This window comes from Centropristis striata, chromosome 2 (assembly GCF_030273125.1).
Source record: "Centropristis striata isolate RG_2023a ecotype Rhode Island chromosome 2, C.striata_1.0, whole genome shotgun sequence".
NCBI lineage: Eukaryota > Metazoa > Chordata > Actinopteri > Perciformes > Serranidae > Centropristis > Centropristis striata.
Window position 1 is genome coordinate 11314428 of NC_081518.1, and position 27055 is coordinate 11341482.

The following is a 27055-nucleotide window of genomic DNA, read 5'->3' on the forward strand; positions in this document are numbered from 1 at the left end:
TTCCTTTTAAATACCTTTGAGACCATGCAGCTCTTTTTGGTGGCAGGACCCACTCTGTGGGTTACGTTCGTGGCGTTTGCCCTGTCCTGTGCACAATTACGAACAGACAAGTGTCTGAGTCACGTGTTTGTTTCCCACTCACAGAGCCAGGGCTGGGTATGAACACAGATTTTTTTTCAATGCACAGAACAGCTAGCTAGTGGACCATGAGAGAGTATTCACAGAACTTAAAGAAGTCAACTTTGAACTATATTGCCACACAGACCCCCAACCCTGTGACATTTCATCATAGTTTTTCAAATATTATTTTTATTTATCATTTCAAAGTGCTTAAAGCACTGGAAAGAGCACATCTCTTAATGGCCATTCGACCTATTATATACTATTCTCTATCTATCTATGTCTTAAACTGTACTTATCTTATTAATTATAATAATAATAATGTTACAACAAATAGTGATTATACTAAATTGCTGTGTGCTCTTAAATTTCATTTATCACAAGAAGACATTGTTAAGGTTTACTTTGATTTACATCTCACAGTGACCAGGCTCTATTTGTAAAATGTGTAAAAACAAACAAACCCCAAAACAATTTACAATTTAAGACTTAGTTATTCTGCTCCTTCTGCCAAAACAGTTTTGAATGTATTATCCATTGATTTTGCAATTGCCATTACAGTAGACTGTCTGGATGGAATTATTAGCAGAAGCAAAATCTGTTTTCATCTTCCACTGAATATTGAGTTCTTAATCCACCACCTGGTCTCACCTCCGGTGCTGCACTCTAACAAATCCTCCTCTCTCTTATCTAAATTCTTAATTCACTTATATAAGATGGCCTTTGCAAAGCCAGGTTTTATGGTTTTAAATTCTACATGTCTGTTAACTTTGAATATCCCCTCTAAGCGCTCATTGTTTTTTCAACTGCCATAATTAACTTGCTTAATTAGTTTGTTTTTTACCCAGCTGAAAGGGCGTTACATAATTGCTTCTAAATCATTTAATTGCATGCTTTTCAAAATGGAGGAGAAAAAAGAAATTAAGGACTTTTTTTTAATCAGTCTGAATTTACAATTATACTATAATGTAACAAGTGTAACCTACCTGACAGTAGATCTATAACATCCAAAATTTAAAGAAGCCAACTGTACCCTTTGTCAAAAATCTTAATAATTTGCAATGGCTTGTAGTGATGTCATGTATATTTGAAGTAAGTAAAAACAATGCTATGGTTCCTGAAATATACACAAGATAAGAAAGATCACTGTGTATATGAGCACACTCATTAAAGACATGATGGCAGAATCTTTTGTGGAAAACATCACAGCTGTAGCTGCAGCGTGACACAGCCGTCGGCCCGGTGCTGTCGCGGTGAATTGAGGATGCAGCCGAGGCCGATGTTTGAGAGATCATCCATCATGCTGCCTGCTGGAGTTGGTGGTGATCTGTGTGTTTGCTCTGACTGTGTGGAGTGTCAAGGTCGGATGCATGATTGCTGTGATGTGAAGCATGAACAGTGTTGTGGCTCGAATGTGTTGTTCAATCTGGTATACAGCCGAGGTAAACTAAATAATGCAGCCATGTCTTGTTTTATTCTCACCTGCATGTCGCTAGACCTTGGATATTTTGTTCTGTCTCTCTGAGAGCAAGAACATGAACCCAAAACAGGAGGTGTTGTAGTGTAAACTGGTATATCGCATTCATTTTCTGGTCACAAGTGATGCAGCTGTACTTTTTTTTAAGTCCAGGAAATATTTTAGTGATACTGTGTGTTTCAGTTATTGCCATTTTAATATTTTTCTCTGACTCACTGACACAAAACACAACCAGCGGTCATGTTATTCTTAATGTGGTCTCCATGCACCTCCAGGGATGCATGAGCTACGGCTGTGAGTTTTGATTTATTGTCACGATCTGCCAGTTGTTTTCTCAACACATTCATTTGTCATTTGGTCTATAAAATATCATTAAAACTGTGAGAAATGCCCATCACATTTCCCCAGAGCCAAAGTAGGAATATTTAAATAGACAATTTTGTCCAAGCAGCAGTTACATTCACAGAGATTGTTCCAGTTCAGCCTAGTCGCCTTAAAATGACATTCCCATGCAATGAAACTCTATTGTCTATTACATTTAGAGGAAAATGTATTTTTTCCCAGATTACATTTGCTCTTGTCAAAACGCAAGAATGTTTTTAATCAAAGAGGATGACCACGCATACAGAAGGTTGAGATCGATAGATGGGTCAAACATTTGCATTTTTATCCTAAAACCAAGATATTTTACTAAACCTAACCAAGTGATTTTGTTGCCTAAACCTAACCAAACTGCAACACTTTCCCATGTTAACGGTTAATTTGGGGAAAAATTTATTTTTCTTGAAACGTAACTCAGAATGCAGATTTTTGAGGAGACAGGGTTGTTTACAATGGTAGAAGACTGATAAAAGAAGTAAATGCAGCTATGGTTGAACTGGCGACTCTGAATTGTCCATAGGTATGAATGAGAGCGTGGATGGTTGTCAAATGTTCAAATAAGAAATTTTTAGCATTTTTGTATTGGAAGATTTGAAAAATGATTAATTTATTCTCTAAGTAGTTCAAACTCAGGACCCTCTTGCTGTGTGGTGAGATTACTAACCACTACACTATTTATTTATGATTCTGTAAAAAATACAGAATTATTACTAAAATATATGGTTACACATAAAGTTGGAGTAATTCTGTTTTCAGACACAATCCTCTGTTAACTGTGGTTTCATTTTCATTGTGATATGTTCGGAAGAGATTCATTAATACACTTTATCTGTCAAGAATAAATCACATTGTCACAATCATTTCATGGAAAGAGGTAAAAAATATTTTTTTATTCCAACTTTATGGGCGACCGTGTACTTTTAAGGTCCCAGGTAAACACGAGCAACTTAATTTTTGGCCTACAGCTTGTAGTGACTCCAGATTATAGAGCGTTGTGATTGTATTACATACATTTTGACATTCTTGTGCTTGACTCCAGTGTGGATTTTAGAGGGGATCCTAGAGCTTAACAGGCTTATCCCACCTTGTTATCCCTCTTTGTCCTCTTCCCTCCATCCTCCTCATGCCTCTGCTCACCTCTGCTGCACTGTAGCCAATACATGCGGTCAGAGTCGGACTGCATCTGTTCGGTGTCACAAGCTGCTGCTTCCCATTTGGTTTCTGTTTGGTTGAGCTGCTCACCACTCCGTAGTACGATGAAGGTCAAGTGCAGGATGGTTTCATTTAAACGATTAGTGCGGCAAATACACAACTGCTGCAACATGTCTTTGTTATGTCACTTATGAGCCTTTCTTTTGCATCATGTTTATGTTAATACACTCAAGAGGCAATTTGGTTTGACATGGCGGCATGAATTATGTATCACTGTGACAGAATCAGAGCCACTTTATTCAGTAAGTAAATCCAGAGAATTTCTGCCCTAATGACATTGATGTCAAAAACTAGAGGTGCAAGAAATTAAACATGAATTACTTAATGACTAAAATATTTTGGTTAATAACTATTATTACCATAAATAAATGAGACCATTAGGAGGTTTTTGGCTGGCAGCAATTTAAAAGATGTTCTTTGGGAGAACAGGAAGAAAGCTATTATGCTTCCAGCGCACACAGACTAAAAGCTCATAAGCTGTTGAGGTTTATCCATTACTGTTTGTATTGTTATCAGTTCTTATCCTTTTTCTACAAAGCAGTCTCACAAAAAAGCAATGCCAAGGGAAGGGCAACAGGTTGCAACAAATGTACAGAAAATATGATTTGAATTTTCCCAAATAGAAGTTGAAGGTAATTATATGAAAATACTGCAGCTATCTTGACAATAATAGAGAAATAGAAATTGAAACATGTCGTACTGTGCCTTTAAGTGGGAATAGTAAGACCTCACATTTGTGCAGGAGGTTAGCACAGGACATAGGCTACAAGACACAGCAGGCACATTCAACATTCTGTCACTTAGATGAGCTTTGACGTCCTCTGAAGTCTCTCTGAGGGCCCAATTAGAAAGTCAGAGGCAAAGCCATGTGACTCCCCAACAGTGATACCAGAGTACTCTTGTGGAGTCTATTTTTCTTGCTCAGACTGTCACAGGTGACCAAGCTGTTACTCCACCTTCTCTCCCCATGATGGACAGGATTGGTCTTTTGAAAGGTAGATCGTTTTAAATAGGGCCACCAGAGTAGATTTTTACAGTAAAAAAGGGAATCTCTCGTAGCTGGCTACAGATCTAGCTCCAATTTGTGAAAATAGGCCCTTGACTTTCTATTCCTATACTTTTCCAATTTAGGTTGAGCATATAATCATACATCATGACCCAATACTGGAACAGCTGCAGCAGTTTAAATGACTGTTAGGCTTGAACAGCATCAAACAACATTGAACGTCATTGTAGTAAATGCACAGATTCCATTGTGTTTCTTACAAAACTAGAGATCTGTTGCTTGCAGATGTTATCATGATTGCTTTTTCAGTCATTTTAAAGCTGCCCTGTTAAGTTTTCTTTCAGTGTTCCTCTCTAAAATAAAGTGTTTATCCTTGAGATCTAACAATTGTGTTGAATGGATTTTCTTTCTCATAAAACATTTGAAAAAAGCACATTTTTAAGGCATTTAAAATGCAGTGACGTGTACATCCACATTTACTAGCGTGCACTCTGCTACTTTCTTACGTTTGCTGGTGCACTGCAGCAAATCTTGGAGTATTACTGCTGCTTGTATGTCAGTGGTTATAGCGTGAAACCATTGATAGCACTGTGAATTAGCACTGTGAATTACATTACAGGTGCATGCACATGCATGTGAATCCTTGTGCACATGCACTCAAACACTCTACTACTGCTACTAACAGGTCAAAAACTCACAAACATTGCTGCTGTTTGTCATTCAACCTTTTTAAAAAAAAAAAAAAAGCCCCCTTCATTTGATCTATTTACATTTTCAAAATTAAACTGTGCAAATTCATATCTCAGGATGAGACCTGCATGATAACTCAGTATGCTGTCCCGTTAGCTGCGGCGTCACAATCTGATGCCTTCCCTTGACCCCTACCTGTCATTTTACACCAACACCCTGCCATGTCAAATGGCTGTTGTAATCCCAAACCCATCACAGCCCCAGCATGCAGCTGAACTCCTACTCGTCCCCTGCTTGCTCTGATATGCAGACAGCCTTAGCTCCAGTTTGATTCGGTCCCTTCTCCCTATGTATGTATGTGTATGAGCTTATACCAGGACAAGAGGGTCTTATTTGAAGAGGAAGTGAGATGTGTGATATTTTTGGCGAGGATCCGTCCCCAGATTACCAGTCTGGTTTGGAGCTTTGTTAATGCACAATTTAAACACAAACCTAATCCCTGAAATATGGGTTTAACAAGATCAGAAATGTGATACTTTTCAAATTGTACTGTGTTTGTTCAACCTGAATGATACAACATTCTGTGAAGAAACATAAATCATTATATTTAATTTGTATGATGCTTCCATGACAAGACAGTCAATGTATTTACCTTTGCTTTTATCTCTACCACTGGCATGTGCTCTTTCTGCTTTCAACCTTGACAGTTCACAGGCCAGTATTGCCTCTGGGCACGGTGCTGAAGTAAAAGATGACTTACTTTCTGGTGGTTTTAATGGGATTGCGATTGCCTGCAGATCCTGAACTGAGCTCTCTGACTTGCAGTCACCCTGTCTGTGCCATACAAGGTCTCATCTGATCGCTCCATGCATCAAAGGAATATCTCACCCAGAAAATATTCTTACATTTTTATACCATTAATCTGTAACGATGCATTCGAAGTGTTATTTTGTGATGAAACGCACCCAGTTTCTCCTCAACTTAACTCTACTTCTAATCCAAGAAATAATTCTTCACAGGATGTACAGTGTCTTGATTTTTAAATCATGGCAGGAAACACAGGTGGCAGGTGTAATTAGTGACACAAAAAAGGAATGCGTTCCAGTTCGGAGAGTCTTATTGTTCATGCTGACCGCTGAGACACTTACTGGAGCTGACAAGTCACCGTAAAACACCTTTTAGGCTACGTTCACACTGCAGGTCTTAATGCTCAATTGTTTTTGTTTTTTTTGGTTTGATAGGATATTTTTGTTTGGCTGATTTTTTTGTTGGCTATATCAGACTCCAGTTTGAACTCCTCAGGTTCCTGAACTGACCCGCATGCACAGAAGTAAAATAACAAAGATGTCACACGCATCATGCTGTGTACGGAAGTGCTACAGCTACTGAAGTCAGCGTTGGCGGTTTCATTCTCAAGTTGTTCTGCAGTGGAAGCCAGCAAAGTTATGAGCAGATGATAACAAGGAGAAGGATGAGGAGAAAGAGAGCAAAGACATTTTTAACAGATGCTTTTTTTCTTCTTTTTTTTTTACTTTTTATTTATTAACATGTACAAATAACATGAGATCATCATGGGTGTTACAGTTAAAATCAGAATATTCTTTTACACATACATACACACATACATCATGGCATAATGTCACACTATTCAAGGTGCATACACGATCCATTTTTCCCAGCGTTCAGTACATTTCTCCACCTGAAGTCTTAAAACAAAAGTAAGTCTCTCCATACAGTAAATTTCTTGAATGATCCTTCGCCACTGGACCAATGTTGGGGGATCTACATGTACCATGTACATATACCATGTATGTCTTGTTTAATTTTGTTTATTCTAGTCAATATCTGAGGATCTTTTTGTTCCATGTGTCTGGTTTCTAATGACTTCATTTCCTCTTGTAGTTCAACAAGTCTTCTCTGTTTTTCCTTTTTCCGAAAAGCTGTGAGTGCAATAATTTTGCCCCGGACAACTACCTTTGCTGCGTCCCATAAAGTATTTGGAGACACCTCTCCATTATCATTATTTTGTAAATATGTTTCAAATTCTTGTTGAATCTGTTTCTGTACAGTTTTGTCATTTAAAATGCTTGTATTAAGTCTCATATTAAGTATATTTTTCCGTTGCTTAATTAAGTGCAGGGTTAAATACACCCCTGAGTGGTCAAATACATCCCTAATCCCTATTTTACAGTCCCTGACACTGTGCCAATCTGATTTATACATAAATAATCAATTCGTGAATATACAGAGTGACATGGGGAATAATAAGTGAATTGTTTTTCTCCTGGATGAGACTCTCTCCAAACATCAATCAGACCCAGCTCTGCAAGCATCCGCTGGACTAGAATGGCATTTGGACTTTTCTTTCGGCGCTGATTAGATGTATCTAATTTAGGTTGGAGTTGGACATTAAGATCACCACCACAAATTAAAATTCCCTGTGTTTCCAAAACTATCAATTCAAATAATTTTTTGAAAAACATTTTTTTGCTCCCTGGGGGGGCGTACACATTCAGTAAAGTTACTTCTTCATTGTCTAATTTGCCCTTTACCAAAACAAATCTCCCCTCCTTATCTTTCACTTCTGAAATAAATTCAAAATTTACCGCATTAGGGATCAGTATAGCTCGTTCAACTTCTTAGAAATTCACTTTTAACATCCGACCTGAGCCCACAAATCTCGTTATAGATAGCCTGCATGACGGGGTTAGCTTCTTCCTCGTTAGCGTCGCCATTGTTCTCATAGCTTTCCTCGTCACTACAGTATTTTTCTCCGACAGTCACTCCTTTTTCACGTCTTGAGCCTTGTTTACATTTAGTCTTTTTTGTTTATCCCCTTCCATGCTAAGTTTTAGTACAGTTTTTTTTAAAACTAATGTTCTTCAAAGGGGATACATTTCCGACCGGTTGGGAGTGGAGTTTTAAGGCTGCCATTTGCTTCAGCGTCATACCGGAAGTCTTAACAGATGCTTTTTCTGAAGCAATGGCTGCTACATCTTTATGGAGGTGTGTGTGGATGAGAAATCGGAGCCAGGAGTGGTGGGAATGTGACATGAATGGCTTCACAGAAACATATTTCATCCTAAATTTCAGGCTGTCAAGGCAAACCGTTGACCACACCACTTTTGACCAATCTCCCTGAGAAAGCACTAGGAGTTGGGCTGTCCGAGTGACTTCTGCCCCTGCGGTGACGTAATAGTTGCATGAATTGTGACATGAATGTTCAAATTGAGATTGCATTGAATAAAACATCATTAGAACTGCATATGAAAGTGGCCCAGGTCTGATTTAAAAAAAAAACAGATTCCATGTGATTTGTGCTGTTCATATTGTTCTAAAAAGTCAAAGCAACTCATTTTGGGCCACATTTGCCTGCAGTCTCAACGTAGCCTTACACACATGCCTTTGCGAAAGCAAGCAAAGGAAATATGAACGATTTTGTCTCATTTGATAGTCTGCAGTTATTTTGCATAGAAATAAAGTTTGAGGATAGTTACAGTAAGGGCAAAGGAGAGTCTGGCTTGTCTTTGCTTATTGTGTGCAGATTAAATCGAAATGAGCAGCTGGAGCTGTAGATAATGCAGGTTTATGTAAATAAACAAAGAAAAAAAAGGTTTATCTGAACCAGCTAAATTTACGATCGCCTCTTTTGACCTCGTATCAATCGTTAATAATTGCAGACTGATCTATAAGCTTTCGTTTTATGTCTTGCCAACAAAGATTTGTGAAAAAGCCTAGTATGGCTTTTGAACTGGATCTTGTGCAGTGTTATATGTTTTTTTCTGTAAAGATATAGGTTCCTTTTTGACTTTAGTCTACACTACAGTTCACTGCAATGCAAATACTTCAGTGTATTGAACTTCCCAGCCATCAGCACAGTAACCACTGGTAATTCATCCTCCTCCTCTGGAAGTGTAAAACAGCACCATATTTTATTTCACTGCTCTGCTGATGATGCTTTGGTGCCGTCTATCTAATATTAATATTAAATGGGCCACCCAGCCATTACGCCCCCAAAAAGTCTGAGCTTCTTCAAAAGCTCTTTCATCAAAGCCACAAATACATGCTGAATTTATCTGAAAACTGCCCTTAGGAGTTTTACTTTCTTTATCATTATTTGTCAGAAAGGGCCTTCATTGGTGAATTTTTAACAAGTGCCCTCTTGTTTCTGTCAGATGCATAATACAAATGGGGGAAAAAAATCGATGTTGACTCTAAAGGTCATTCATGCTTTTACATAATCTATATTCATACACACCTGACATAATAGTTGTTGATGTGATGGTTTATTTTAGGGACCTCACTGTCAGGCTGAAATGCTTCTGAGTCATCTTAGTGTTTATTTTCTATCCTCAAAAAATGCCCATAAATGTTTATAAGTTGTTTTATAAGTCGTTATAAGTTTCATTGTGAAACCACAATACATAATTAATTCATTAAGACAGTTTTTGAATGTGAAGCATGCAGTTTAACTTGCACCAGAGTCAGCACTTTAACAGTAAACACATTAAGAAGCTGGAAGAAACTGTCAGTTGGGGCCAGTTAGAGGACAGCATTTAACATTGTGGCATAATGATAAGCACATTTTTAATTGATGTTTGAGACATCTGGTCTTTTATATTTAGTAGCCTCATTTTATTTTTTATTAGACAGTTATTATCAGCACATTATGTTTCATTTAAGAGATTCATTCGCTTGACATCTATGCATGTGAAATGTACTTATTAATATATTTTGGAACACTTTTGTACCAATCATTAACCCAATACAGCAACATTATAATAGAGATGGGAATTGAATTTTTCTTTTCAATTATGTTTTTGGCTTCCAACGATTATGGCAAGAAGATAATTGAGATAAAAACGATTATTGTGCTGCATTATGTTTCACAATGATCCTCTCATTTTGTCTGGTGTTATAAATCCAGCTCCCAGTTTTCTTTACAGAAGTGTGTTTTTTCCCGAGTTACTGATTGGAATGCACTAAATATAGATTAAAATTCGATTTAAATATTTGCGCTAAATTTACAACATTTGTGCTAAATATAGATTAGCATTTGATCTCATTCATTTTGGTCTGATTTATTGTTATGTATTTTTTATTATTTGTTTTCCAGTTAGATTATATTTAAAGTTCAAGAAAATCCACTGTAAAAAAAAAAGTTCAATAATGCATGATGTTCTATAGAGAGTCAATGGCAGTACATTGGCTGAGGAATACTACTTCAAGAATGCAGGTTGTCTAAAGCAGGTGCAGTTTGATCCAAGGACATATCATGAGACCAAAAAAGAGAGAAGGTTAGACTTGTACTTAGCTTTGTGATCGATTACCACCAAAAACACCAACGCATACTGCTTTGCAAAAATTAAAAAGCCTTTAATAAATGGATTAGTGCCTATGTGTTTCAGCTCACAGTCTTCTTCAGGGCGTAAAGAAGACTGTGAGCTGAATCACGTAGGGGGTTAAGACCAAGAAAGGATTTTTAATTTTGGTATTTTGCAGTTATGACTTATTGATCACAAAGTACAAACATCTCTCTGTGGTCTTTATCTTTTAAGTATTGAATATTTTCACATTGTATAAAAGATTCTTATTCTTGACTAGTATGTTTTGTTCAGCAGAACCGTGTCTATATCATTTATTCACTGAATTGCTGCTCCAACTTCATTTCTGAATTTACATAATGAGGCACAAAAATCAATTAAGTTTGGCTGCTGTTCGTCCATTTTCGCCAAAAGGGATTGAGCCAGCAGATATATGATCCCTCATGAGAGTGTGGAGGGAATGTGTCCCCTGTCACCTTCCAAAAAGCTTGCTAAAAGCCTTGAATAATGGCTCTCTGTGGCGTTTAACTGAGCCAGTGCCTGCAGTAAAAACACAGAGATGCTCGATAGGAGACATTATCCTAATATATCGCTATGTATAGGGAGATTCAGATACAGGAAAGAATTAATGTAATGCCTAGTGTTGAGCTATTTAGAAAGTACAATGTACTAGTATGAGTGATAATTTACCAGGCTGAAAGTACTTCATGTGAATATGAAATTGCTTTTCTCCAACAGATCGCTATAACCTGAAAGCATATATCACCATATAACTAAGTCCTAAATGAGGCTAACTCAAACACAGGGACAAGGACAGAGAGGGAAAACAGCGTTGGTGAGCAGTAATAGGAGTGGACAGAGTGCAACAACATAAGCCATGACTACAGCGTCCTGAGCTGCATCAGGACAGAAGTCAATGTGTCGACATGTCTGGCTGAGAAAGACGTAGAGCCTAAGCGTCAGTGGATAGGCTGACTTTTATCTGGAGCGAGAGAGCAGGGGAGAGAGAAGGAGGACAGAGAAGAATAGAGAGCTCTGCTTCCCCTGAGTCAGTGGATTGCCCAGAGCTGTTTCTTCCTTTAAGTATTGGTTTCCTATCATTTTATCAATGAAAAGGGAGAGACTCCTCATGTCAATCTGAAGGTTGCTGTATTCTTAACTGATAGAAACATTCAAAACAAAGACGGATTTGATGTGGTAGTTCTTAGATGTGCACTTTGGATAAAAGTGCATAACACCCAGATGTATTAACTAAAATGCACTGAGTGCATGGAGTGCATTTCAATTTCAAGGTGACACAAGCTGCAAAATGTGTTTATTTTCTAGGCAATAAAAAGTGTTTACAGATATACAAATACACCTAGTGAAAGACAGTCATTTCTTTTAGGCACATTCCTGAAATGTTCAGTCGTTGACAATGAATTTCTGCAGAATGTTGCAATGTTAAGAAATTCTAAAAAACAAGTCTATGTAACAGTGCCCACTGTCCAAACGAATAGCTATCATGCACTAATAGTAAATGCTGAAATGTATCAAGTGGCATCCTCCAGGGCTGAAAGATTAAGCCAGCGGCAGTTCCTTAAATGAACACTTAAGGCTGGCTCCTAACGTGAGTCAATCCCCATAGAGCCCAATATTGTAATGCCCAACTGCACAGCAGAAATAAATATGTTTACAGCCTGATTAAAACCAATGTCTTTTTTTCATCTTTATAGCTTATTTTCCCACTAATAACAACTGTACAGGCTGAGAAATGTATATAACTCACCTGTTTGAATCATGTCAAGGCTTAAAGTTATGCATAATTAAGGGTGTAACGGCTTCTTTCGGCACACCTCAGCTCACCCAAGCTCCACCTCTTGGAGTTATAAGTTCTAGTCAGCATGCTGCCTTAGTAATGTTGATGAACTACTGCAGGGATGTCAAACTGATCTATAAAAGGTCCATTGTGGCTGCAGGTTTTTGTTTCAACTAAGCAGGAGCACACCCAGGGTTGTAGCAGGGAAAGTCCTAAGTGTGTTGAATTGAGCAAGGGTATATTTTGCTCATACATTTTTTTTTCATTTGTAAGAAGAAGAGTTTGTTGTTGTTTTATTGTTTTGTTTTTCAAAAGTTATGTCCTACTTTTAAAGTAGAGCCCGACCAATATGGGATTTTTGAGACCAATACTGATTTTACAGGGGTGGAAATTCATCGATAACATATGTGGTGGTTGATATAGTCATTTTTTGAGCTGGAATGAAAGTAGACCTTTTTTGTAGATTGTGCATCGATTTGTCACCACTGTGCAAATGTAACCAGAGAGCCACTTAAGTAATATTTAACATTGTTATACATTATCATACATTATAAAAACAATGTATAACATTGTCAGCCAATTCTATAAATGATAACTGAGAAAATACAGAATAAACAGGAATAAAAATAGCTAAATTAACATCATCACTGTTCAGTTTCACTCAATTGGAAAAAAATAATAGCTGACAATTCTAAATCACACCAAGCAACATTTTCTGCATCATATATTGCGTAAAAAAAGTTTTCATAACAGCACATATCAGACAGCATATACTCTGATAGGCCTTTGATATGGGCCAATAATATCTGTCAACCAATATATCTGTCAGGCTCCACTTTAAACAATTCCTGGAATAACACCACATACATATGGACTTTTTGGCCACAGACAAACAGTCAATCTGTTCAATCTGGACCAAAAACATTTTGTATCCTCCTTGTCAGGAGAAATAAATGAGTGAATGAATGAATGAACATCTCTTTTATTCCCATGTACTTCTCTGCATGGTTTCAGGGTTAAGTGTCCGCTGGGCTGTATTCCAGACAGCTGATGCGTGTCTCAGCCTGCTGTGCTGAGAGGAAAAAAAACAAAAACGCATGGTGCTCGATGCGTGTGACTTCCTCCCTCCCATCCATACTGTCACCTCAGCAGTGCTTGGCATCCTCCCTCCTCCTCCAGCCCTGATAACACGACGCCCCCATCCAAAGACAGAAACACAGAGGGCATGTGTAATACATATGTTAACACACTGTTTTTCAATCAAAATTCTGTCCTTCCAAACCTTCCTTCATTCCTACTGTTCAATCTAATTTCAATAGAACAACAACAGCTGAAAGCAGTCGTATTTCCTGCCGCCTTCCATAAACAGCCACAGCATAGGAGGGACTTCTGAGGCACTTCCTCAGAAGCAGTTGACAAGGCTTCTTAAATTTGTTTCCCTGCTCCCAGGGTTGCATCCACCTCACTATTGAATTATACTCTCTTGTTTACCATTTTCCTCACACAAGAGAACAAAAACAGCTCAAAGGAAAAGGAGAAGCAGTGTATAATAAGAGTGGAGCAGCGGGAGCCCCGGCAGTGTCATGTCTGTGTCCTGGTGGCTCAAAGATAGTGCTGGCTGCAGAGGGGGAAAATGAGTGTGGAAATGAGGTCTGTGGTTTGCGTGTGCTGGTTGCAGAAGGTTTTAGAGACAAGTTAGGATCGTGTAGCTGTCTATTGACTAAAGAAGCACCAAAACCAAACATTTTTTTAATCGATCATAGATGGACTGTCAATTTTCTCACAAGGTTTTCTTCGTATTTTTATTTCACCCCTTTTACAATCAATTTTCTCTTTTTATATATCTTTTTTATTTTTTCCTTTAAAATTGAGAAAAAACAATCTTTTCCCACACTGCCTGCCCATATATTCTACATATATTCTCAGTCTACATTTTGTTTCCATAGAAGGAGAGCTGTGTGTGTGAATAAGGTTCTAAAAATTCTGGATGACCGCTAGAATTCATTGTCACTCGAAGCCTTGACGAGAAAGATCCGAGACAACTGCTGGGTGCCAGGACTCATTATCAGACTGCTTGTGTAACCCGGGTCACACGTGACTTTGTTTGTATTATGTCTCAACCTCCTGCACATGCGCACATTGGATATCTCTGGCATTCATCCAGAATTTATAGAACATAGTTACTTCAATAATTCTCCTTCTATAGCAACAAAAAAACTGACAAAGAAAAAAACAAAGACAATTGAGCGTTAATTGAAGTACTGTGACATCATCTGTTTCTTTGCTTTCAAGGTTGAAGCTTGATGGAATGAGAAAGATAAATTGCTTTTAGAAAGGACCTGCAGACTTGTAGACTGCAGACACTTCACTGCAAATTCAATCATTTTCTCATTCTTGCACCACTCTTTTACCCAACTGCTGCACTTACTTCTATGCTCTTGGTGGGACTTTCTTTTTCACAGCCCACCCATTCTCATCATTCTGTGCCTCTATCACTATCTGCTCTTATCTGCACACCTACTCTTCTCTGGTTCATTGTTAAAATCCACCCATATGCTCAGCTCTGTCAGAGCAGGTGGCAAACCACAGGTGGACCCCACACCTCCGCTCGGAGTGGCCTCCGTCCCATGCACCCAAATTCGTGTTGCCACTGGGCACACTAAGCAGGGGTGGGAGGGTGTCCAGGAAGTTCTCTTTCAGTTTGATGACCAGGTGGTTTGACTTTTCAGTGGCCTTGAAGCAGAACACATATCCTTTTGTTATCTAGCTCTTCGGTGAATACAGAAATACATTTCTCCTCTTCCCACTCTTTGTTTTACATCACCGTTTTTTAAGAATGGATTAAAATGTGCAATATACCAATTTCACTAATCACATTTGAGCACATTAGTGATTTATTGAAGAAAAGGAATTAAGTGGGATCACAGATAGAGCGTGAAAGGGCTGTCTTTAAGAAATGAATGGTGGCTGTTAATGAAATTCAGAGATTTATTCCTCTAAAAACAAATTATAAAAAGCATTATGTCATTTCTCTGCTATATCTGGTGACATTTAAGAACACATTCAGAGTTAGTGACCTGGAACCTTTACTGAATTTGTAAGCATTAGAGCCTAATACAATTTACATTTAATGGTGAGGAAATATCTACAGACAAAAAAAAATGTTCTCAGATAGCTTTACAGTGCCAGCTGTGTGAGTACACACTGCCTTAGGGTAATCATCATGTGTGTAATTCAGAAAACATGGACTCAATCGCTTCAGTAATTTCCACAGTATGTGCTGGACAATTCTCTGAATTTTACAGTTAATGTTCAAAGGGTGTATAGAGCGCTGCAGGGATGACGTATTTTTGAATGGCAACCTGGAAGTTAGCATCGCTCTGGTTCCCTCGACAAAAAAGCCAATAGGATTCTTCCAGTGGATTTTGGATTACTGCAGAAATTAAGCTCTGTGGCACACAAAGGTTTATAACACTTCCATGTTTTGTTCAGCAAGATAATGCAATTGCCAGAAGTAAAAACGTTATGTTAGTCTGACCTGCCATTGGTCAAGTCTCTCACACCACATTCTTCTCCCCCTCTGCTAACTCTGCTATCTATTCTGCAGGGGCACTGTCACTGCATCCTGGGCTTAGAGCCTCCCAAGATGAATGTGATTGGTTTAAAGAAATACAAACAAGCTGGACTGTTTTTCTCTTATAGCAGAATGATAATGGGTGTAGCCGGACCTTTCTGCATCGCTGACACGGCTCTCTGGAGATAGTTCTGGCTATGCAGAACTAATGTTTGGCTATATATGAACTCCACCACTATCATGTGACTTCTGTGCTACCACTGCTAAGCTTGATGTTTAATGTCCCTAACAACCAGTAGTCTCATTTAACCACTTGTTACAACCATCATTTTTTAAGACATCTTAAATCTTCAAACTGCAAGAGTGATGCATTTTACTTATATATTATTTGTCATAGAACAAAATGTGAAAACTTTGTGTTAACCACAGACCTTTTTTGAGCCATCTAACCAAAATCTTTTTTTTTTAAAACCATTGACTTTGAGAAGAGGGTGCAAAAATGCTAAATCATTCCTGCAGCATTTTCAGTCAAGTGAACTGGGACAATAGTATGACTGATATGTGAGTATCTTTCATCATTTTGCAGCCAGGTACATGATTGTCAAAGGTTCCCTCCCAACACTGAAGCTGTTGTATGTGAGTGCTAGCTGGATGCACTTGAGCAGGAGAAACATGCTGAGGGGGTGGGAGGTGTGACAGGACTGCAAAGCTTTACAAATGGATAAAAGAACCCCTCTGTGAATGTGTCTAGGGTGTGCTGAGAATAAAAGGACAGGAGAGGACAGGGACGGATGAGACAAGTCCATGTCAGCCGTCATGCTGCAACGATCACCTCCATGATAGTAACTGTAATATAAACCTCTATATCTCTTTTCTCTTTTTTGCCTTTTATTGAGGCATAATTTCTGCAAAGGCACAAACCACTGCAGTATGAGTCCATTGTGTGCTATCTTAGCTGTACTTGAGCACACAGCTGCCATCTCTTGAATAATTCTATTTGTTCCACTTTGAAGATGGTCTCTTTTTCTCTCCTTTGGGAATACATAAATGTCTGCCCTTGGTGTACAGTACTGTCTGGGAATATTAGAAAGATGTGTTTACACCTCAAAACCTGACGTGTGAGTAGTTTGTGATTTGTTTTCACCTTGGCATATAGGTAACTGATTACCACTCAATGGTCAATTCAAATATTGCACCAGAGAGTCAATTTTTTACAATTTTTTTACAGCTCTGACAGCCTATGTAACACCATCAGAATTGATCTGTGCAACTCTAGCCATCTGCAAATATGTACTATTTGAATCAAGTCTCTTACATGGTTGTGGGACATACCTGGCTCTTTCTAATGGCTTCATCTGTCATGTTTAGAGAAGGTAATTCTGTGTCGACATGCAGGCTGAATAAATATGCACACTGCTTAGGCAGTCTGATTTTTCACACTGCCAGTTAATAGGATGGAACATAACTGTGTCATTTTATACAGGGTTTTTTTGCTTATAGACTGCAGGAATGTGGTACCACTTTGAAATTAAGCAACATTTATAATGGCTTTGTAAGTTGTAAATAATGGCTTTAATAAATCATTGACTAATGCTTTATAGATCCATTCTGAGCTATTGAGAAAAACAGCTTTTGGGTTGCCAGTTTGTAGAGAAACAAATGGTCTTTGAATAGCTACTAGGAAGAACTTAGGGGCATTTGACCACCTACCTTCTGGAAAGGGGTGCAGAGCATCTGAACCAGTATTAAAATTCACAGCTGCAGAATAAATGTGATCATAATTGAAATACCCTTTTTTATTAACGACTTACTAACATTTATAACTGAAGACCTGATGGCTTATTAACCCAGAATTTACATTTACATTTAGTCGTTTAGCAGGCTAAATATAAATGTAAATGTAATATATGAGCTGATAGTTGTTGTTTTTCTGGGTATTATTATATTATCAAGAGTCCCAATTATTGATATCAACCTTAAAAAAGATGGTACCCGACCGGGCTATAATCACAACCTGGCAACCCAAAAGTATGTCATCTCATCTATAAAGGATTAGTAAATGGTTTATAAACCATTAATAAAGCCAGTGGTTGCAACTGACCTTTTACAAAATGACCACCACAGTGCTTACTACTGTTCCATAAAGGTAGGTTTCAGAGTGATCAGATACATTTCAGTTTCTGCATTTCACCCTATAGAGCTGTATTCCTTGTTGTTTGCTAAGTTGTGTAGACCAGGCCTCTGTGGCTGAGTTATGTCAGCATAATAAACACATGTGGGTATAGCATACTTTTCTATTAACATACGTCATTTTACATTCACATTCTTAATTAAATAACCATCAAATTATTTTTTTCTTATATGTAACTCTGACAAAATGTTTGTAGCATGAGCTGCTATCCATACTACTTGCTAGTCATGAGTTCAAACTGTTAAACAGGAAGTTAGGCCTTCCAATGGGCTTTCTAGCAGGGGGTGTTTTATTGTTGCAGGGAAAAGTCCCTTTTTTGTTGTTGTTTTTATTACATAGAAAAGTTATTTAATTGATTGTTGACATACTTGCCTGTAAGAGGAGCTTCCTGTTTGAAAGCAAGGGTCACCCCTTGCTTCTCAAGGGGAGTTTATTGTTGGAGTTGAAGATGAATCAGTTCAGGGGCAGACCTGCTTGAAGCTTGCTACTAGCTGGCCAACAGTCATAGGCAGAGTCCTACTTTTCTTTTGTTGATTTATGGGTTTGCTTATTTTTAAATGTATTCATATTTTTGTAGGCTATTCTGTTTTTACAACCTCTCCAAAACCAGCCTGACTGTTGGTGTTGTGTAAAAGCATGTGTTCTCCTTCCACAACTTGGCCAATACTTAACTAGTTTGACTAACATATACGAACATTTCAATGGAATTATTTGGAATAGAATTAAAAATAACTCCAGCTTTCCAGGTACAATTACTAACATTAACCTGTCTTTTCACTTTCTTTTCTGATAACAGAGAAGTCCACCTATGATGGCTCCGGCTCCTCGTCTTTACCAAGCGACCCCACAGTCACGGCTGCTGGTGCTCATGCAATGGCTGACCTGTCGGTGGCGGAGGAGGTGCCTTTCTCAGTTGTCCATTCCGATGGTGACTCAGAGTCTGAGGGGGAAGGTTTATCAGGGCAGCCTGCCTTTTCTTCTGTCTTAACCGTCATGGCAGGAACTGTCAAACATCCAGTGAGCCTGGATCAAAGTAGAACCTCGCCAACCATCACCAGGGACGAGACCCACACCACCCAATGGCCTTCACGTAGTTCCAGCCAGGGCTCAGAGATGTCATCGTCGTCTGCAGGAGACAGGATGCCCCTCGCCAGCTCAGGTCTGACTACCAGCATGTCTTACCAACACAACACACCACCTCAGACTGTCTCCAGGCCATCGCATGTGTCCTTTATGGACAGAGACATGAAAGTCTCATCCTCAACCGTCTCATCTTCTTCATTGTCATCATCAATGTCTTCATCAGCTCCATCCACTTCCTCTGTGTTATCATCCATATTGTCTCTGTTTTCTCTGTCATCTTCTGCTGGATGGATAAACAAAGTCAACACATCTCAAGATCAAAAGATTGTGTCCAGTCTTGCCACTCAGACATCATCACCAGCAGTGTCTCTGGGTTGGACCGACAGTCTAACAGCCAAACTCTCCACTGCTCAGTCAGTCGTTGACCTACCAGCTGTTACACAGAAACTGCAAAGCACAGCAACTAAACCATCACACTTTCTAAGTGAAACCAGCATTGAAAAGAGCAATGAAGTGACAAAACAGTCATTATACTCATCAGTGGGTAAAATCTATAAAGTGAGTGGAGCATATATAGGAGGTGCAAGCACAACAGTGATGAAAACGCCAGCAACCAACACATACACATCATATTCCCCTTCTAACCATGGAGAAAATCTTTTAAAGATTTTATACGAAACTACTCAGAAACCAGGTATGAACTCTGTATCAGCCAATAATCTTGACATTAGCACCTCAGTTCCCTCCAATCAAGAGAGTCAAGCTGTTCAAAGACAGCAGGGAGCTTTACAAAACCCCCCATCAGCACTGCTGTCTGCCCATCCTAAAGGCTATTCAGTTTCTAGTCATGTCACACAGCAGATGTTAAATCAAACAGCATATGTGGAAAAGCAAAGCAAAACAGCGGTAGATAGCCAGACTTTTGTTCACAAAAGCTTTAGAGATACAATCATGTCACCTCTCAGTTCACATGTTGTAAATTCAACTGTATCACCAGCGATGTCACTCAGAGTCACTGAGACTCCAGCAGGTAAAACGTCTCTCTCTAAAACTGCAATCACACCTATCCACTCTGGCATGGCGCCCTCAGAGCATGCATCTAATCCCGGTGATTTACTGATGGCAGAGGGTCACAGAAGCCCCGCAGTTTCTACCATCAATATAAATTACAACCAGAGAGAGATAGCAGCAGCAGAGCTCAAATCCATTTCTGCTCAGGCTCACCTGAATAACTCACTTTCACTCACAGGACCGAGGCCGGAGTCCACCACTGGTTCCATCCTCAGTTTGATCACCAGAGCGGGAACAACCTCCTCCACATCAGAGTCAGATTTGCTTCATTTGCCAAGTAATGGAGGCATAAACGTCCAAGAATTTGTAACACAAACAGGGTCTCCCAAGGGCATCACTCAGGAGCCTAGAGGATGGAGAACGCCAGACATTAGATTTTCCTCCAACAGTGGGACAATGTCTCTTTCTGTTACAGGGTTGCCAGTTAGTTTAGCGAAAGATATGACATGTAAAACCACGTACAAAAGTATTTTACGTGCCCCTCGCCCTACATACTTATTGCCTTTGTTTCTCAGCCCCAGCCCAAACAACACTGATGACAACACTGGCCTATCTGCCAATAGTGTGATTAATTTGCCAGATCCACCCACAGCTTCATTATCTCCCCAAATTACCCCAACACAAAGAACTTTTCAAACTTTACTCATGTTTCCCCACAAGTTTTATACAACATCTGGTCAAACTCCACCTCCTAATAAATCTCACCAGACAGCGTCCTCGGCTGAAATCTCTGCTCACATCATAAAATCCGAGCGAGCTGGTCGCAGTATAGCTTCAACTTTCGAGGTGGAAACAAACGCAGCAGACAATAAAACATCATCTGTCTTTGATTTTCACAGTACACATAGAAAGAAGCCCACTGAGACCTTCCAGAGAAATGCTACAAATAGTTCTCCTTTATTTAATGGGAATGAAGAGTCGACTGTAATCAGAAACACTGTGTTTTATATCAAGGGTTTCCCATCAGGGCAGTTCACAACAAAGTCTCCATCTTTCAACACTACTAAAGATTCATTCTTGTTTAATAAAGGCTCTGAAGGTTCTGGCAGAGGATCTCTCACTGAAATTCCCTTTACTCCAGTAACTTCTGATCCTGCATTAGAACCTCTTAAAACTCTTTCTCGTAAAGACTATGTGACATACTCGAGCCATTTTCCTTCCTCCTGGTCTGAAATCATCCTGACACAGAGGACAAGCTCTGATTCCCGCTCTCAGGGACCAATCACCAATGTGAGAAGTGATACATCAAATTTTTATTTTGGCAGACAAAGAACCATTCCCTCCACCGCTTCCTCTGCTGCAACTACTTCCTCCAGTGATGGACAAAACAGCAGTGAATCATTGAACGCTATTTTCAGCTTTGGCACGAAACTAATGGCGCCATATACAAAGTGGAAAGCCACCAAGCCTGTGTCTTTTCAAAGCACTGCCTTTGAATTAGAAAATACATCTACTGGCTTTGAGAGGGCAAATGCAAATGTACAAGCAGATGGCCCGCCGTATGAACATCCAAAGCTGGAAGAAGGACAACAGGGTAATGTGCATATATTGAAGTCAACTGATCCAACTGTAGCCGCTAGTGATCCAAATTCATTTCATCCAACTGTTGGAGAACATCCTTTTTTAAAATATGTTAAAAGCACATCAGAATATAAAAAACAGAAACTAAATGTGTCCCCAGCTAATCTCAGATCTGTTATGTCCGTCTATGCACAGCAAGAAGCCACTGTAAACACTGCATGGGGTTCAGATGGTTTTCTGCCCCTCTTTCACACAACTACTGACTCTGTAACATCTTCAAAAGCTTCTTCTCCTGCATTGGTGTATAAGAGCAAGCACAGCCCCCCTCCGGCAGATGCTGACTCTCTTGAATATGCATTTGATGCTGCTGTCACACCCTCAAACAACCCTGCACTCAGTTTCTCTGACACTGATACTATCAATAACACAACGGATTTGAAACTGAGGGGGTTAACCCTTCCAACAGAGCTGGGTCCATCGCTGTCTTCGTTTTATTCATCATCATCCTCAGAGATTTCCCCACTATCGTCCCTCTTACATATGAATTCTCTCACTTCAGTGTCTTCTAAAGCTTCATCGAATCCATGGTCATCATCACCATTACATTCAGCTGGTAACATATTGTCAATCAAACCGACCATTCACCGACCAGGCACTGCATCATCATCCTTGTCTGTAAAAGCCACATTTTCATCTTCATCACCTGGTCTGAGTTTATCAATAGATCTTGATCGCTCAGAAGAAGTGACTGAGACCTTTGCTGTCCTTACAGAGGCGGGGACGGACGAGTTAACCGCTGGAACATCCAGAGCAGATGCGCTCACTTTCCCCAAAGAAAAAGCGGCCAGTCTAGCCCCCTCTCAATCAGTCAGAATTACCCTTTCTGCTGGACCCACCGAGAGGACATCTCAGGAATCACCTCTGCCCCCTCGACAGGACACCCCGACAGACTCTGTCCATCCCGCCACCACTGTAGCTTCAACCACCAAAACCAAACACCCAACCTCTACCATGTCTTCCCCAAGAGCCACCACTCAGTCTGCCACCATCACCACACCGCAGCCTGTAACCAGGAGAACAACCACCACCACAACCGTCAGGACTCAAACCAGCAGGAGAGCGTTCACTCCACTTGTCCCCAGAACGAGCCCTCCCAGGGGGTCCACCACCATCTTTGTTTCCCCTTTTACCACCACCACTGAGGCTCCACCACAGCAGTGCAACATCACAGAGAGATTGTGGGTGAAAACAGGTAAACAATACTTTTGCCAAGGTCTTAAATAAAGTCATTAAATTGTTAAATCTTATTATTTATTTAACATGTTTTGTCCGGTGTATGTTTTTCTCTTCCCTGTCTGTCTCTCTGCCTCCATCCTTAGTTGTTTCCATCTATGTGAGGAGAAACAGGCTGGACAGCATTCAGAGGCAGAACCTACGAAGGGGACTAAGTCAGGGCCTCCGAAAAGCTCTGAATGACACCACCGCCCAGGCACAGGTCAGGCTGCTATCAGTTACTGTTAATCACCTAAGAAAAAAAGCTTCTTTAATTAATGGCTAAAACACTTAACATCCATTTATCTATATGTATAGACTTAAATATGCCCTGTGGAGTTTTGTCCTAAACAAACAGAATTATGTATACATTCACTGTTTCTCATCAAAACACAGCATGTGTATCCTTAAGGCCTAATAATTCTGCTGAATGCATTACCTTCCACCACCATTTTTTCCCATCAGTGGAATACTGTGAAACCATTGCTAGGACTGTGTAAAGCACTTCTAGTGATGAAAAACTCTACAAGGTACCATTGATATATGTTTAAACATATATAATAGGATAGCTTTGAAAAGGTAGTGACTCATGTAAGAAGTGCTAACAATATTTCTGATATTATCTTTAAAGCAACTTTATGCTGAAGGACTTATCTAACCCTGAAGGTATATTCAGGTAGCATACAAAGTTTACATACAGATAATTTTTTCTTATTGGTCAGTACTGGTCTGGTCTCTACAGCATTAACCTACCCTGGGGGCCAGAGAAATCTGTGTGCTAATGCTTTGTCACATATTTCATTGGCCTTATTGGTTGTAGGTTTATCCAGTTGCATCCAGAGGCATTTGGTCTATGGTTGTTGATAACGCTCCTTGAAAATGAAAAATGATGCACGACTGGCATCAACCAGCATCAATACAATACATCAAAACAGTTTTCAAACCGTTTTGACCAGTTGCTAAAATCTAAAAACTATCTCTGTCATCTAAAGTTAAATGCAGATGAAATCATTTTAAATGAATTCAGAAAGGAAAACTTGTTTTCTGTTGTCAACTTTGTTTTGGGAAATGTGTTAATAGTTCTGCCACATACATTTGGTTTCTTGTCAACCAAGAAAAGTGTCCATGGACCATGGGTAATGTTAGTAAAAGGTACTCAAATTCACAGCTGTTCAAGCCTATTTGAAATTACAGTACCGCTATATTTGAAGCTTTTAACTCACATTATATGTTATATTCAATGTGTATAGTAGATTATTTTTTTTCCTTTAAAGCAGTTAAAATAAGTGTAATTATGACATGTTGACTGATTGACAGCTACTTCTTAACAGGCCCAAACTGTTGCTCAATCTTTGCTGAATAATTAAGCAATTTTCTAACACTGGTGAAAAGTGAATGGTTCCTAATTGTGCCCTCAACAGACATCTGGAGGTTTATTAGCGTAGAGCGAATTAGACACTTATACCAAGGACCCTCATGTAGGCTATGTGAGAAGAGATGAGGACTAATATAGAAATTAGGTTGACTGAATGTGTCCCTGAAGGCAGTGGGTGATGTGCCATATTTGAATAACTGTACCAACACTGAAACACGATGTAGATTAGGACTGTAGCGGTGCTGTAGATAAGAACTGTTGCTCCAATTCCCTCATATTTATTTATTCACAACCAGAGAGTCTAGAGAATCCATCCACACTTCACCAAAAGGCAGGCTTACCACAACAGAGCACACACCGGATAGCAAATTTTTTTTAGCAGTAAACCGACCTCAGGATTTCCCCTGCAATAATAACACAAGCAGATCCAGTGCACACACAAAGATCTCTGTGTCTGTGGATTAGCCATTTGTGGAACCAATCATGGTTCCCACTGTGCCAAAATCATTCTGTCTCTCCAATAAGCCTCTAATACCTCCTCTCACTGTGACTTTGTATTAGGAGCACCTCTTGGCTATGAAGGCTTTGCTAAAATGCAGTCAGTGAGAAGTGTGCAAAACGGAGAATTAAAGACTTCCTCTGGGAATTATTTTAGCTAGTTGGTAAAATGTTTTCTGTGCATACCCTGATTATTGGAAAATTGAGGATTACTCAACCCCCCAAAATTCTCATTTGCATCTTAGTTAACCTGTGTCACGTTAAATTTGTGAGGAAAATGTTTTTTTTTCTCTCCAAGGTGAACTAAGAATCTGAAAACAGAAAAAAAATTGATGAATTGAAGTTTATGGGGGCACATTTCACTGCAAAGCTACCCAAACATCCATTTACAAACTCTCACACAACTAATGCAATATATTACGTCTCATTTATTCAGTCGTAGGCTCAGTGCTTTCAAACAAATGCATTTTCGCTAAAACCTTGCTATTTATGTACGCTTTACTTACCTGTGTACGAGACTGTCTATGCACAAGTGTTTTAAATATAACTGGGTAAATGAGACTTGTATTGTATTGCATGAGTTGTGTGAGAGTTTGCAAACAGATCTTTTGATATTGTTTTGCTGTTGTTAAACACAGCCCCCATTGACTTCCATTCATCCAGAGAATTTTGCTATTTTGTGATTCTTCGTTCACCACGGAGGCATACAGGAAAAAAGAAAGCTTTCTTCAAGAATTCAAGGTAACATTAGATGAGTCATTGATATATAAATGATCATTTTAGGGGTGAGGTATTCCTTTAAAGTTTTTGTAAAAACAGTTTGCAGGGGAAACAGATGAAGCAGTAATGGGATTCATTCCCTACAGTACATAAAAATAAAAGTGATCTCAAGTGGGTCGGAGTGACTTTAGAGTGTTGCAATTTTGAGCAAGTGTTAAGTACATCTGTGTGTGCATGTTTCTGTGTCAGTGTGTGTGTGTGTGTGTGTGTGTGTGTGTTGTATATCCGCAATCTGGTGAAATGTCTCGGCGTGTTGTATTTCTCAAAGTGGAAGTATCAAATAATTGAGAGTGAGGCCTGCGTATTTGTCCTGCCCATGTGAAGGTCAATGCTCTCACATGTTCACTCTCTCTCCCTCTGTAGTCTCTAAAGGTATCTTGCTTCAGTGCACTCCTGTCACCCATTTCAACACTGCTTGGGTTCCTTTTAGTAGCACTGCTCTCTCATCCAATGGGAAGCAAGCTGTTGGCAAGGGAAATTGCTTCTGTGTTTAATTATAGGTTATAAATGGTTGGGAGGAGAGCGATGTGCCATGCTGATGCTAAAAAGATGATGAGACGTAGACTAAATGAATTGAACCAAAAGGCTAAAAATGATTTTGAACCTTTAAAGAATACATAAAGATAAACTATTTTTGTTTTTAGGGCTCTCCAGTGACTTGAAACTTTTAGAAAACTGACTAGATCTGTCGGGTTAATCTGTTGGCAGTCTTTCACACTCTTCTAGAGGGTGTGTTACCAATCTCTGGCTTGCTGGAAATGCAATCTCTTAATAACACCTTCACATGGGTGAAGCCTGAGAGGATGAAGTGATAATAAAGGGCTCTTTTCACAGAGCTTGTAACAAGGCTGAATTGTGAGGAGGCAGAGTGGTGACTCTCAGCTACAGAGAGGATAGGCTCTCAGTGTTTTGGCCAGTGGTTCTCCTTGTCAGCGCAGGCTTTCAGATAGTTTTAGATAACAGACCTGAAAGGTTTCACCTCTCCTACACACACCTAGTTTCGCTATATCTGTCATCATTCCCTTTCCGGTTTCAGTGTAGATTTTAAGCAAAGAGTGAAACTCTTACTGACAAACACATGAGCATTTGTCAGAGTTATGAAACACACATTTCACCTGCGTTTCTGTGAGGATGAGAACGCAGTGATACCTGGCCTCTTGCGTTAGAAGTGAAAGAACATAAGCCTCTTTGTCCCAAACTCCCTATTTAACAGTCTCTCCCATGTCTTTACTCTCCTCTCTCTCTTTGCAGCAGCACTTCAGTCCCTCCTGGTTCTCCCTCCACATATCTGTATTCCATAATCACTCTCTCTGCTGTTGCTTTCATTAGCGAATGGTTGGCATGCACTCTTCAAGTGCTTTATCAATCCGAGACAGTTCAATATCCTGTCATTCAGCTCATTTGCTACTGTGACTGATTGACACTACCTTCTGATCCTGTTAATATGTTTTTACTCGTTAACTACAAATATTTTACATCACGGTTGACCATTCTTCCAAAGACTGTGTACAATTTTAGTAGTACATGCAAGGAAGGTGTCAGCATGGGAAGAAAAATGGCACTGATGATGATGAAAAGCTGTCTTTTGCAGCATTTAACCTAATTAAACATGTTTAAAGGTAATTAAAGTAAGTTTTGTGTTGAAGTTTGACACTATGCTTTTTTTTTTGCAAATGTATGTA

The 27055-nt window shown here is 39.3% G+C and overlaps 1 protein-coding gene across 1 annotated transcript in view; it reads left to right on the forward strand.

The window, feature by feature from the left end:
* The window catches only part of kiaa1549lb (KIAA1549-like b), a 73097-nt gene that overhangs the window by 13565 nt on the left and 32477 nt on the right, over window positions 1–27055 (forward strand). The window contains exons 2-4 of the mRNA XM_059353081.1: window positions 18570–18932; window positions 22221–22700; window positions 22828–22943. Coding sequence (XP_059209064.1) covers window positions 18570–18932; window positions 22221–22700; window positions 22828–22943 — 959 coding nt within the window. The remainder of the gene's footprint in view (window positions 1–18569; window positions 18933–22220; window positions 22701–22827; window positions 22944–27055) is intronic.